General features: G+C 65.3%; 1 protein-coding gene across 1 annotated transcript; it reads right to left on the bottom strand.

Moving 5' to 3' along the window:
• Nucleotides 1-342: 342 nt before the first annotated feature.
• On the bottom strand, nt 343-14,253 carry TBKBP1 (TBK1 binding protein 1). The gene is given in 24 exon segments (XM_048926554.1): nt 343-801; nt 804-840; nt 1,573-1,626; nt 1,628-1,696; nt 1,698-1,715; nt 1,717-1,832; nt 1,835-1,988; nt 1,990-2,127; nt 2,130-2,255; nt 2,257-2,312; nt 2,624-2,642; nt 2,645-2,745; nt 7,044-7,123; nt 7,204-7,343; nt 7,345-7,358; nt 7,435-7,585; nt 8,235-8,326; nt 8,329-8,338; nt 8,427-8,497; nt 8,500-8,548; nt 8,616-8,852; nt 9,821-10,028; nt 10,916-13,429; nt 14,086-14,253. Coding segments are annotated over 21 exon segments (1,806 nt in total). The 5' UTR covers nt 8,838-8,852; nt 9,821-10,028; nt 10,916-13,429; nt 14,086-14,253; the 3' UTR covers nt 343-712.
• Nucleotides 14,254-14,264: the final 11 nt, after the last annotated feature.

Genomic DNA, 14,264 nt, shown 5'->3' with positions numbered 1-14,264 from the left:
CCATGTGCCCCCTCCCGGCATCGGGGGCCACACAGAGGAGTTGAGGTAGATCGAACGTGGGGGTGTGGGGCAGGGGCCGGGGGGTGGGGGGTGGGGGGTGGGGAAGGGGGGCCGATGGCTGCGGGGCTCGGTGCAGCGGTGCGGGACGGCCATGCTGCGCCGCGGCCATACGGGTTTTGTTTCTCAGCAGCATCGTTGTGGGGGAGAAGGAGAAGTGGAGGGTAAGAGGGGGGGGGTGGGGGATGCTTTTCATGTAAAAGAATCAGAAAGGTGCTTGAACCGGTGGGAAGAGGTGGGGGAGAACAAGCAGCCCCCCCCCCCCCCCCCCCAACCCTGAACCAACTCTGACCCCAGGAGCCCAGGGAGGGCAGCCCTCTCCTCACTGCTGTCTGGGGGCCGGATCCAGGACCCGGTCCCTCAAATCCTCCCTGAGATCAAGCAGAGAAACCCAACAGTGTGTGTGTGTGTGTGAGGGGGGGTCCCCGGCCCCAACCCTGAGCATCCCGGGGTGAAGCATCCAACTGTGCCTGGGATGCAGAGAGGGGGCGAGCGGGGAAACCCACCTAAACACCAGGGGGGGCACACGGCTCCCCTGGGCTCGGTCCTTCCACAGCTGCTGCACACCTGGAGGTAATTCGGAGCCGTGCTGCTCCGCCAGTTCTCATGCAGCATCCAAAGAGGGGAGGGGGCAGCCCGCGGGTGGGGGGCAGCCTCAGATCTTGCTGTTCTCCAGGTGCGAATCGATGTGCTTTATCAAAGCATCGTCCGGGTAACCGATGGGGAAAGCCAGCTGGCACAGCGGCAGCTCCGGATCTCCGAGTCCACCGTCTCCAGCAGCAGCTGTGGGCAAAGGGGCTGCTCTGAGCCCAACCACCCCTACAGGGGCCGAGCCTCCATCCCCATCACCCCCATCCCCATCACCCCCCCATCCCCATCATCCCCCCATCCTCATCATCCCCCATCCCAATCACCCCCCATCCCCATCATCCCCCATCCCCCATCATCCCCCCATCCCAATCACCCCCCCATCCCAATCATCCCCCGTCCCCATCACCCCCCATCCCCATCACCCCCATCCCCATCACCCCCCCGTCCCCATCACCCCATCCCCATCACCCCCCATCCCCATCACCCCCCCATCCCCATCATCCCCCATCCCAATCATCCCCCATCCCAATCACCCCCCCATCCCCATTACCCCCATCCCAATCATCCCCCATCCCAATCACCCCCCCATCCCCATCACCCCCATCCCAATCACCCCCCATCCCAATCATCCCCCATCCCCATCACCCCCCATCCCCATCACCCCCCATCCCCATCATCCCCATCCCCATCACCCCCCATCCCCATCACCCCCATCCCCATCACCCCCCCATCCCCATCACCCCCCTTCCCCATCATCCCTCGTCCCCATCACCCCCCGCTCCCCCCTCCCTCGCATGGCACAGGTTGGGGACCCACGGGACAAACCCAAGGCATGCTGCAGGTTTGGGGGTCTCTAACCCCCCACCCCCCACCCCCCCCCAGCCATCGCACAGCGCCCCGGGGGTGGGCGGGGGTCCCGCTTACATTGATAGAGGGCCAGGACTGGGCGTGCTCAGCTCTGGCATAGGCAGCAGCCGTCCCGGTCAGGGATGGGGAATCCGGCACAGAAGGAGGCACAGCGCACGGCCCCGGCCTCGGGGCTGGGGGGGTCCGGGGTCCGCCCAGTCCCTCCTCATCTGATGACTGCTTCTCAAAGCGCAGGTGCTCCTCGAAGGGCTCCCGGGCGCTCAGCGGCGCCCCCGCCCCCCCCAGGTACACCTCACCGTAGGGCCGGTGCTTGGGAGCGTGGAAGCTTCGGGCTGCAGCCAGAGCGCGCGGCTCTGCTGATACGGGGCCACGTTGGTCACCTCCGAGTAGCTGCGACGGCCCTGGAAGCCGGCCTTGATGTGGCGGCTGGAGGGTTTGGCGTAGCCCAGCTCCATCCTCTCGCCGGGCAGGCGTGTGCGGAGACGCCGACGCCGGGGATGGGCACGGAGGTGGGGCCGGGGGAGCGGCGCTGCGGGGCGGGCGAGGGGCTGGAGGGGGGGCACGGGGCGAACGGCGCTGCTGGGCCGGAGACTGGCAGGGTCCCGGGGCGGATGTGAACGGCGCTGCTGGGCTGGAGATTGGCACTGAGGGGCCGGTGAGCGCCGTTGCAGCGCCGGGGATTGGCACTGAGGGGCCCGGGAGGGCGGCCGGGGAGCGGGCGAGGGGCACTGCGGGGCGGGGCGAGCGGCGCTGCTGGGCTGGGGAATGGCACTGAGACAGAGGAGAATGGCGCTGACCTGCGGGGAGAAGGAGGGAGGGGGGCACAGGAAATCCCCCCGTCAGGTGGGCAGCGTATCGTCCTGTGCGTGTTGGGAGGCACGGGGGGGGGAGCTGGTGGTTATGGGATGGAGCGATGGCCGCAGGACGGACGCCCTGGCTGGCAGTCCCCAGGGAGCGGGGGCTCGCAGCAGGGATGCTGACAGGATGGACGCTCCCAGGACGGATGCTCACGGGACGGAATGAAGCTCCTGCACCAACCCCAGGGGGAAGGCAGCCAGCGCCCTCTGTTCCTTACAGCCCCATCAGCCCAGGCTGCCCCCCTCCTTACCACCGTTGAGGCCTCTCTCTCCTGCAGCAGCGCACGCAGGATCTGGCTCTGCAGGGAGCTGAGGTTGCGCAGGCGGCACAGCTCCTCCGTCAGCTCCGTGTAGGCCAGCGCCAGGTTCACCCCTGTGTCAAGGGACAGAGTTGTCACACAGGACAATGCACGGCCCCTGCTGGCACCACCACCAAAACTCCCCCCAAACTTGGACTTTTGCACTCCAAAAGGGAAAAGTTGTGGCCCACGCGTTGCTGCCCCAGGCGCCGGGAGAAGCAGCAGCACGGATGCGGCGCTTCCCAAAGGCCCTGCCAAAGTCATCAGATCTTCCTCAAGTTGGGTGTCGCTGTTAAAAAACAGATTCTCTGTGGTGATGTGAAGGGAGAACCCATCTCCTGTGGTACCCGCGGGGCTGTCAGGCTCGGTGAGCCCAGCAAGGTGACGTGAGCTGCTGTGACACCGCGGGGACCGGGAGCTGCTGTGCCTAACTGCAGCCGACAGGGCTGCCCTGTGCTGCTGGACTGTGAGGTTGTGTGGGGGAAAGAGAGAAGGGGAAAAGAAGGGGGAATGGAAAGGGAAGAAGAAGGGAAAGAAGGGGAGAGGAAGGGGAGAGGAAAGGAAGTGAATTGGAAGGGGGAGAGGAGAGGAAGGGAGAGGAGAGGAGAGGAGAGGAGAGGAGAGGAGAGGAGAGGAGAGGAGAGGAGAGGAGAGGAGAGGAGAGGAGAGGAGAGGAGAGGAGAGGAGAGGAGAGGAGAGGAGAGGAGAGGAGAGGAGAGGAGAGGAGAGGCGAGGAGAGGAGAGGAGAGGAGAGAAGGAGAAGGAGAAGGAGAAGGAGAAGGAGAAGCGGAGAAGGAGAAGGAGAAGGAGAAGGAGACGGAGAAGGAGAAGGAGAAGGAGAAGGAGAAGCGAGAAGGAGAAGGAGAAGGACAGGAAGAGCTCCCCAGCTGCCCCCACTGGGTCCCCATGTCACTCACCGTCCCCAGCTGCCCCATGGCTGTGCTGGGTGTCACCGAGGGGACCACGCAGGACATTTCCCACCCCCACACTTCATTCAGCACCACCAGCTGTGAGCCCCACATCCCCCCACACCCCATGGGCATCATGTGCTCCCCAAGGAGCACAGCTCCATCCTCCCCAGCGTCAGCCCGTGCCTCAGTTTCCCCCCCCCATAACACACTGAGATCCATCGGTGCCAGCACCACAAGCTGCAACCCACAGAGCCCCCACACTGCCACCGCACCCCACAGCGGGGTTGAGGGGGGAAGGGGGGGAGGAGGGGGGGGGGGGCAGCTGAAGCCCCAGTGCCAGATTTTGGCCGAGCGGAGCACCCCGGGGCCACCCCAGAGCCTCTGCAGCACAGGGAGGAAGCGTGAAAACCACAACGTTGGGGTGGAGGAGCACAAAGAGCGGGGCTGGGGGGGGGTGGGGGGGTGAGGAGCAGCCCCCCAGCCCCCACACCAACCCCACAGCAGGCGATGCGATGGGGTGGAGGCAGCGGGCGGCACAGTGGGTCCTTCCAGGAGCCAGGAGTTTTTTTGGACAGGGTTGGTGTAAAGCTTCACCTCCCCCCCCCCCCCCCCCCCCCCCCAAAAAAAAAATCGCTGTTTCAGGATAAAAAGTGGCATTTGATACGTAACTGCAGATAAGACGTGAGAACAAAACAGCTGCTGAAAACTCAGCCGCCCACAGCCCCCGAAAGTGTCGGGGAGCATCGCTGCTGTCGCAGGATCCTGTGGGGCTCCTGGCTGCACCAAAGTGCCCCCTTTACCCCCCCCCCCCCTCCCCCCCCCCCCCAGGTCACCTTTGGGTCTCTTGTGAGCCCAGAGCGATGGCACAGCTTGGGGGGGGCTGGGGACAGCAGTGGGAGCACAGCTGGATGCCGTGGGGTGGCTGGGAGGGTAGGGATAAGATGCACCCACTGCTCCCCCCTCGGTGTAAGTGCCCAATTTATGGGGGGAGGCACGGCTTGTTCAGAACAAAACCAGCACCCTTCCAGCAGCTTCTCCCCTTGGTTCACCTCCAGAGGAAGCTCTGGGGGTCCTGTGATGCACAGCCCAAGGCCCCCCCAGCCCTAAAAAGGAACAGGGGGCTACAGAGGGAGCTGCCGTGTCGCTTCCCCCCCACGGTGCCATTGACACACGAGATGTCAACCACACTGCATCGTGCCCCAACCAGCATCAGTGCCCAGCAGTGGGGGCTCCTCCCTGCAGCCCCCCTGCCCTCCAGTGCTGCAGCAGGAGTGGGGTACAGCCCCCTGCCTGAGCAACAAGCTTGCAGGGGAGGCTGTCCTCAATGTGGGACCTGTGGCTGCATGGGGGGCGGGGGGGGGGGAAAGTGACCCCGCACCCCGGAAAACAAGAGCCAGTCCTTAAATGAAAGCATAAACCACAGCTTATCTGCTATCTGCGTGTGGGCAGAGGGTGGGCAGGGGGAGAGCATGCAAAGGGCTGAAGGGGGAGAGGGGGGGGGGCAGCCAGGCATGGGACTTCTGCCTCCCAACCCCCTCCAGCACTCCAAGCTGCTCCTTGGGCTTCACCTTCCTGCATCACCCCAATGCCTACCAGGCTGGGGGTTTGCTCCCCTGTGCCGTGTGCAGGGGGTGACGTGGGGTGGCACAGCAAAACAGAGGGGCTGGGGGTGTCCTTGAGGTGCCACCGTGACCCTGTGCACCAAGGGAACCACGGGCTGGATTCCTTGAGATGCACCACAAGCCATAAAATCCCATTACAAGCCATAAAATCCCATTACAAGCCACAAAATCCTACCAAAAAGTGGCACGGGGAGGGCAGGACACAGCCATGGTTTGCAGCATTGCCACTGTTGGAGATCTCAACCAGGACGGAGCCTGCAACAACCCTTCCTCTCCCCCCGGTGCTGCTCTATGCATTGGGATCCTGCAGCCCCAACTGAGGAAGAACCCTTTGGTTTGGTTTGGTTGGGAACAGCCAACGAGGGGCAAAACATGAGGGAGAAAAGGAAAAAGCCACCAGTGCTCCCATGCACAGCAGCGCAGGCGCGGGGCTTCGCGGTGCCGCGCTGGGAGTTGGCACAAAAAGGCTTTCAGCCCCAAAAAGGAGCAGGTGGGGCAGCGGCCGTCGCCCCCACAACAAAAGGCAGCGCTGCCATAGGGGGGGGGTGTGAGTCAAACCCCAACCCTGCTGCCCTTGCGGCTGCACTACAGAGGCAGGGTGACTCATCTGGAGAAAGAAAGAAAGAGAAGTCACCCGGAGATGGAAGGCGCACAGCGCCGAAAAGTGGAAAGGGGGCAGTTACCAAAAAGGGCCTTATTTACAAGAAAAGCCCCCGGGGAGGACAAAGCACAGCGCTGGGGAAGGGGATCTGCCCTGGGAAAGGGGGTTGGTGTGGGGTGTGGGCTGGTGGTGCCTCGGTTTCCCCATCCTGAGCAGAGAAGGGCGGATAAATGGAGCGTGGAGCTGTTGGAGGGGGGCTGTGTGTGGGGGGGTCCGCAGGCAGAGCGGGGCTGAGCTCTGCAAACCTGAAGTGAATGAACGGGGAAGGCCTGGGGGTGCTCAGGGATGGAGGGGTGGAATTCAGTGCGGATCCGAGAGCAGAAACAGCAAAAGCATCCGTCGGGGCGAGAAAAAGGAAGGGGGGGGGGGGAAACACGGCGCCTTCCAGCCCGCGCCCTGAACGTCAGCTCCGATCTGTCCCACAGCTCCGCGCTGCCCCACGCGCCCAGGGAGATGCGATGTGAGGTGCGGCCGAATCCGTCACAGCCCGGGGGGGGAACGGGAGCAAAGCCTTCCAACCCCCCCCGCGTCCCCGCGCCCCGGGACGGCACAGCGAGAGCGCAGCCGGGGCCGCCACGCGTTGGGCGCCGATGGGGCTCGGCGCGGAGCGGTGCTGCGTGGCAACGGCGCCCTCTGCGGGCAGTGGCGGCTCCCCGCACGGGCGCAGAGCCCCGAAAGAGGAGGGGGGAAAAGGGAGGAGGGACGGCGCCCCCAGCCCTGCCCGTAAGGAGGTGATGGGGGCAGAGGGTGTCCGCGTGGAGCGGTGCCGCACAGGGCATCTCATGAGCCCCCAGCCCATCCATCCCATCCACCGCATCTCACGTCATTGCATTGCAACTCATCCCAGACATTGCATCCCATTGCATCACAGCTCTTCCCATCCCCTCTGTCCCATCCCACTGCATCCCATTCCGTCGCATGGCATCCCACCCTATCCACCCCATTACATCCCATCACCGTGCCCCATCTCATCCCATCCCACCCCATCTATCCCATCACAGCGCAACCCATCATCCCCATCCCATCCCATCCCATCCCATCCCATCCCATCCCATCCCATCCCATCCCATCTCCATCCCATCCCCATCCCATCCCATCCCATCCCATCCATCCCATCCCATCCATCCCATCCCATCCCATCCCATCCCATCCCCTCACCCCATCATATTCCATCCCACCCCAGCACCCTGCAGACACTTACTGGTCATCTCCCATTTTCTTCACCCAGGCCATGTCCCGCTCTGACTGCTCCTGGGGATGGGACAGGATGCACCATGAGCTCCCACTCCCCCCCTGACCCCCCATGGGGCTGCAGCCCACCACTCCCTACCTGCTGCCCGGCTGTCCTGCAGGTGCTTCAGCTCCAGCTGCAGCCGCTCACACTCAGCCTTCAGGTGCTCCTCGCGGTGCTGCGCACGCTGCGCCTCCTGCCGCGCTGCCTCCAGCTCAGCCTCCAGCCCACGGCTCGGCCACCCCCCCTGGGCGCTCCAGCACTGCAGGCACGGAGCATTTCTCAGCCCCAAAGGCACAGAATGATGCTGGGGGAAGTGGGGATGGGGGGCAGCTCACCGTGGCTGAGGCCAGGGTTGGAGTGCAGGGAGAGAAAAGGCACCTCCTGGCCAGGCAGCGGGCCACCCCCAGGGAAAGGGCTGCTCTCGCGCTGCCGCAGCTGCTGCTCCAGGCTCCGGATGCGGCTCAGGTGCGTCTCCACCAGCGCCCGCTGCCGGGGGGGGGGGACATAAGGGTGAGCCCCCATCCGCCCCCTGCCTCATCCTGACCCCCATCAGCTGGAGGTGGGATGCTGTCCCCGGGGCAGGGCAGCACTGTGGGGTTTGCAGAGCATTGCTTGCCCTGCACCGAACCCAAGCGCAGGGTGCGACAGCGGGGAGCTGGGAGGACCGCTGGGCACAGCAGGGATAAAAACCCCAACACAGCCCCAGAACCACGTGGAAACCACATCAGCCCCCAGCCCTGTGTCACTGCAGCCCCTTCCCAAGCCACAGCAGTGTCACCAATGACCACCGCAGCTCGCTGGGACAGGAGTGGATTTGTCAGCTGGGGAAGGGGACCCTGAAGCTCCATCATGCCATCCCCACAGTACCAACCTCACAGTGCCATCCCACAATGCCATCCCCACGGTGCCATCTCCACAATGCCATCCCCACAATGCCATCCCCACGGTGCCATCCCCACAGTGCCATCCCCCACAATGCCATCCCCACAATGCCATCCCCACAATGCCATCTCCACAATGCCATCCCCACAGTGCCATCCCCACAATGCCATCCCCACAGTGCCATCCCACAATGCCTCCCCCAATGCCATCCCCACAATGCCATCCCCACAGTGCCATCCCCATGGTGCCCCACCATCTCGCCCAGCTCTGACTCCAGGTCTGCCTTCTCCACACACAGCTTCTCATAGGCCTGGATCATCTCATCCAGCTGCTCCTCGCGCTCCTGCTCTTCTCCAGCTGCAGGACAGGGCGGGGGGCTCAGCACCCATCCGAGGAACCTCCAAAGCTCCCAGTACCCCCCCCTCCACCCCCCCCCCCCATGCACCTCATGCTGGAACTGGTTGAGCTGCTGCTGCAGCGATGCCTTCTCACTCTTGAGCAGCGACGTCTCCTTGGCTCATAGATGGAGAAGATGTGCTCCTCTCCGAACTCGCCGAGCAGCGGGCACTGCACAGAGCGTCAGCGGGACCCCAGCCCCAAGACCCCCCCCCCAGCCTCACCCCGAAGCTCTCACCTTGACCTCATACATCTTCAGGCGCCGTTTGAGGGTGGAATTCTCCCTCTCCAGCCCACTCAGGCGGTTCTTGATGTCATCGTATGCAGTGATGAGGGCAAAATGGGACGCGGAGCACATCTCCCCCGACAGGTCGGTGTTGGGGCTGTCCAGCCAGTCTTCATCCGGCCCCAAAGCCTCTGGTGTCAGGATGCTGATGTCGTCCTCGAACATGGAGTCCATGGCACAGTGTGAGTTCTGCCTGGGGGACCAGTGAGATGGGGGGGGGGAAGCAGCCCCACGGCCCTCCCAGGGCCACCGAGCAGCAAGGAGGGGACAGCAGCCGCATGCCACCCCCACAATGAATGGGAACAGAGGGGTCCCCAGCAGCCTGCAGAGCACCAGCATCATGGAGCTGGGGTGGGCAGCGAGCATCCTGGGGGGGGGAGGGAGGGGGGGACCGACCGTGGTGACTTTCCCAATGCCCCCCCAAGGAGCTGAGTGCCAGAAATAGAGGCCGGCGCCGCCGACTCCCACCTCGCAACGCACGCGAGCTGCTTCCCACCCTCCCACACACACACGGAGCAGAGCTGCCCTATATACCAGCACGGGGATGGAGGACGTGTGCCCGCGGCTCACCCCGTCCCGGCCTCATCCGGGAGCTGCGGCCACACAAATAATTCATGGCAGCAGGCAGGAACGGGAAACGAGCGCTGCAGGGTGCGGCGGGGACAGCCTGAGGCCAAACCCGGCCATTGAGCCCCCTCCCAGAGCTGGGGGTGGGGGGGGGACGACGACGACAGGGACACTGACTGCTCCACACCGCAGCTCCTGGGGTCGTGGGCTGCCTCGGGGGGGGGGGGGGGGAGGGGGGGATCGTGCAGCCTCTGATGGGATGAGGGGCACGAAATGCAGACCAACCCCCGGCACTGCAGTCCCGCATCACCAACAGGGCTTTAAATCACCCCCCTCAGATAGTGATGGAGGGACAGGGGCCGCCCCCCCCCACCCCCTCCCAGCTCAGGCATCATCGTTTCCCCCGTGGGGAAACTGAGGCATGCACAAAAACGTGCAAAATTGCCTTTGAGGCTCCCTCAAAGCGAGACCCCAGGAGGGCTGCATGGTGGTGCCAAGCTTCCCATTGGGGTGCTGAGCCCCCCTGCCTGGCCCTCCTGTGACTCAGTTTCCCCCAGGCCCCCCAGCAGGACCCCCCCCCAAACCACCACTTGCCTTGCAGTGGGCCCCGTGAGCGGGGCGAGGTGATGCAGGCTGGGCAGGGCTGCGGCACAAGTGCCAGGGCTCAGGTGAGGGTGGGGGGCAGCGGGGGCTCAGCAGGAGGCAGCACAGCAGGCATTGGGTTCTGGAGATCACAGAGGGAGTTTGTGGGGTTCCACGCTGCTGTTGCTGCCTCCTTATTCCCGGTGGTCAGCCCTTCTGGAAAGAGATGGAAATTGGGGGCTGTGGGAGGGGGGGACGGGACAACGGGGGAATGGGGGAAAGGCAGAATGGGGATGGGGATGAGGGATTAGGGATGGGGGAATGGGGGTGGGGAACGGAGATGGGAAGGGGGGAACAGGGAATGGGGATGGGACAATGCTGGGCAGCGGGGCCCAGCGCCCATCTCTGCCCACTGCACTGGGGCCGGAGGCTCCACGGCTCCAAGTCAGCACGAAGGGGGCGTGCAGAAGGGGGTTGTGAACGGACATGCAAATAGGCATGCAAAGCAACGTGCAAATGGGAGTGCACAAAGCGGCATGCAAATGGGCGTGCAAGGCACACGGCAGCGTGCGCCCCGCTCCCGCCGGCGGTGCTCCGGAGGGCCCCGGTGCAGCACGGGGAGCACGGCGGGGCACGAGGCTGCGGGGCACACGTGCGTGCACACGAGGCCGCGGGAGGCCCGGAGACCCCCAAAGCCCCCCGCCCTGATGCTGCCCCGGACCCTTCCCCCCCCCTCTCCCCCCCTTCCCGTCCACCGCGGCCTCGGGGAGCGCGCACGGCACCGGGGCGGGGGGGGGCTGGAACGGGGCCCGGGATGAGCCGGGAGCGGCGGGGATGGAGACGGGGACAAAGGCGCAGAGGGGCCGAGATGAGCAGCGCCGGGGACAAAGCGGGGCCGGGGGTGGGGAGGCGGGCGAGGATGGCGGCGGGGATGGAAAAGGGGCCGGAACGGGAGGGGGCCGGGCCGGGGGAGGGACGGCAACGGGAACGGCAACGGTAAAGGCAGCAGGAACGGGCCGGAGGAGGCCGGGAGCCGCCGGGCAGAGGGGGGAGCCCGGTTCCCTTCCCGCATCGCCCGCCCCCGGCCCAGGGCCCGCACTCACCGGCGCTGCGCGGCGACGCACGGGATGCGCTGCACCGGGATGCGCTGCGCTGCACCGGGATGCGCTGCGCTGCGGCGCCGCCGGGCTGCGGCTCCTTCCGTTCCTTTCCCTTCCCCCCGGCCCCCGGTGTCGGTCCCGCCCCGGTCCCCGCCGCCCCCGCCGCAGCCCCGGCCCCGACCGCCGTTCTTCTTCCGCTCCGGAGACACCGCGAAACCACGTGGGCGCCGGGCGGCCGCCAGCGCCCTCCCCCCGGGCCGCGCCGGTACCGCCCCGACCCGAGTCCGTCCGTCCGTCCGTCCGGCTCCGCTGAGGGCCGCCCCCGACGCCGACCCCCCAGCGGGGCAGCGCCCCACGCAGCCCGGTGGGAGCGGAGCCGGGGCGGCCCCTCGGGGGGCTCCTCTCCATCCCCCGTCCGCACGGGGCGGTGGGGCCGAGAGCTGAGCCGAGCCGCAGCCGTGCGCGGTGGGGGGCGGGGAGAACATTTTATTCCCTGAATTGTTCTCTCGGAGCCGCTTCCATTACGGAAATACGGATGATTTTTTTGGTGGTGGTTTGTTGGTTGTTGGTTTATTTTTTTCTTTCACCCCACGTTGCTGCTCGTGGTTTATAAACAGCTGCTCTGCGTTCGGCTGCGGGGCGATGGGGGGAGCAGGGGGCAACAGCAGCCCGGCGGTCAGAGAGACAGGGAGCAGCTGGAGAGAGACGGCATTGCACGGACAGCACTGCATGGACAGACAGACAGCATTGCACGGACAGACAGCACTGCACAGACAGAGCCCCGGCACTGCATGGACGGCACTGCACTGACAGACACACAGCACTGCGTGGACAGAGTTGTGGCACTGCACGGACAGACAGCACTGCACGGACAGAGCCCTGGCACTGACCCCCAAAGACACGCGCATCCCCATCGAGGCTTCATCCCATGACCCCAGGTGGGAGATGGAGCCCAGGAGCTGCATCCCAGCTCATGACTTGGTTGACTTCACTCCCGTTCAGGTGCTTGCAACGGAGGAAAGATGGAGATGTCAGCACAGAGCGATCCCCATCGCCACCATCTGCTGCAGCTCATGCCGGGCTGAGGGAGAGGCGTTGATGCGAGGACAGCGTGGAGTTCAGGCTGAGCGTGCAGCTCCGGCCCCACAGGGAGCACCTGGCATAGGCAGCGCTGCAGGTCCGGCCCCACACCCCGATGCAGACCCCCAGGCTATGTATAGAGCAGCTGCATCATCGCTGGGATGGCGACGTGCCGGAGCGGCGGTGATTCAGCAGACATCACTCGGAGTTTGGCTGCCGGTGCAGGAGGGGAGCTGCTGGCACGCGGCCGGACCCCCGCCCTGCATCAGAGGGTCTTGGGGGGGGTGACGGAGCAAGAGCCTCACGGCTGAAGGCAGATCTGAGCACGGTGCTGGGCACTTCAGAGCCAACAACATCAGGGCTGGGAGCTGCTTGGAGGGTGGAGCACGGCCAAGAGAAGAGGGACCGGCGGTGGGCACGGAGCAAAGGGGCAGCGGGGGGCACAGGGCCGGGCTGTGCCATAAACGAGGCCTGGAAAAAATGCCGAGCATCAGCTCTGGCTCTTGCTCACGCTCACAGATTGCTGCAAAGCGCTTTGAAGTGCAAATTCAGGTTTTCCATCAGGTCGGAAGTTAATTTTGACGCAAAGAAGAACAACGCGTCCTCACCCATGTGCAGGCAGAGGAGGGAGGTGGGGGCTGCAGGGGCCTCCAACCCCACCTGGGCGCTGGGATGGGGCTGAGCAGCCGCCTCTCCCCTCGCTTTCTGCTCGCTTGCACCACGCCAGCGCAGGAACATGAAGCTGGATTTACGCTGTCAGCCGCAGCCACGCTGGGAGAAGTGCTATTTTGAGCAGTGAGGTTAGGCCAGTGCAGATGCATCCTCGCGCACAGAACCTAATCGCCCTGCCGCGCGGCCGCTGACAGCGGAAAGCCGCGGATCGTTTTCCACTCGGTTGATCTGTGCCGGCTGCAGAGCGGCCCTGGAGTGGAAGCAGAGCATGGAGCTCCGTCTGCTCTGCTCAGCACAGAGCTGGGATCGGAGCCTCGCTGGTGTCCCCGTGGAAGTGATGTCTGAGGGTGGCTCAGGAGCTGCACTGGATGGTTCCAAACCGCCGTAGCTCCAGCTGTAAGATTGTAAGATGCATCCATGCATGCAGCAAGCCGCTGCAGCACTGAGAAAGGCAGTGCTGGGTCTCCATCAGTGCAGCTCCATAGCGTCCGTGCTGCCTCTGATGGGGGCAGGCGAGGGGTGACGCCCTCACAGCGCCTTGGGAAGACACCACAGCCCTCCGCTGCCCTCGCAGATCCACCCCTGCTCAGCACTGGGTGCCCACAGCTGTTTCTCCCAGCCCGGCAGAGCAGGGCCCAGGTTCTGCAGCACGGCTGTTTCCCATCCCACTCTGTGGCAGGAAGCCGCTCCTCGGCAGCTGACGGCAGCGCCGTTTCCTCCCGTGCCCGCCATCCCTGACGTGAGGAAATGCACCACTGCTACACGCTGGAAAATGAAAAACCGTTCAGCCCAGGAACAAGGCAGCTTCACAAGGCAGCCTCCAGTCCCGTGCTGCAACGTGGGGCTGTGGGTCGCATCTCTGGGAGCAGAAGGCCGAGCACCGCTCTGCTCCCTGCAGGGCCCATGGCTGACCCTGCGCCAAGGCCCGGCCCCAGAGCAGGGCCCAGCTCCTAACCAGCCCCACACCGAGGCTCAGCTCCTGGCCCTGAGGCAGAATCCAACCCTGAGGCCTAGCTCTGGCCTGGGGGCCAAGCCCTGCCTGAGGTCCAACCCCAGCTCCAAGGCCCAGCTCCCTTCCCTGAGGCCTCACCCTATGGCCCAGGCCCTGTCCCCAAATCCCACACTGAGGCCTGGCCCCAAGGCCCAGTCCCACATGGAAGCCCAGCTCCCCCCCTGAGGCCCAGGCCATGTCCCCAAGGCATACACTGAAGCCTGGCACAAGGCCCAGCCCCACATGGAGGCCCAGTCCTGCAGCCCCCAGCCCCACATGGAAGCCCAGTCGCACATGGAGGCCCAGCTCCACATGGAGGCCCAGTCCCACAGCTCCCAGTCCCACATGGAGGCCCAGTCCTGCAGCCCCCAGCCCCACATGGAGGCCCAGCCCAGCCCCCCGTGGCCATGTCCCCATCCCCAGCACACACAGCAGCTGACACAGCTCCATCACCTCCCTCTCCGCAGACGGAAGCGTGGCCGCACACCCACACGTCTCAGAGCTCTGCGGGGGCCGTGGCTGATTTGGGGGGGGTGGGGAGGGCAGCAGCTCCCTAAGAAGTGCTGGAAACAAGGGAGAGCAGTAAATCAATCAGCCGTACCCCTGGGT

The sequence above is a fragment of the Lagopus muta genome, chromosome 25 (genome assembly GCF_023343835.1).
Source record: "Lagopus muta isolate bLagMut1 chromosome 25, bLagMut1 primary, whole genome shotgun sequence".
NCBI lineage: Eukaryota > Metazoa > Chordata > Aves > Galliformes > Phasianidae > Lagopus > Lagopus muta.
Note: the sequence above shows the minus strand (reverse complement) of the source record. Positions and strands in the feature narration are given on the sequence as shown.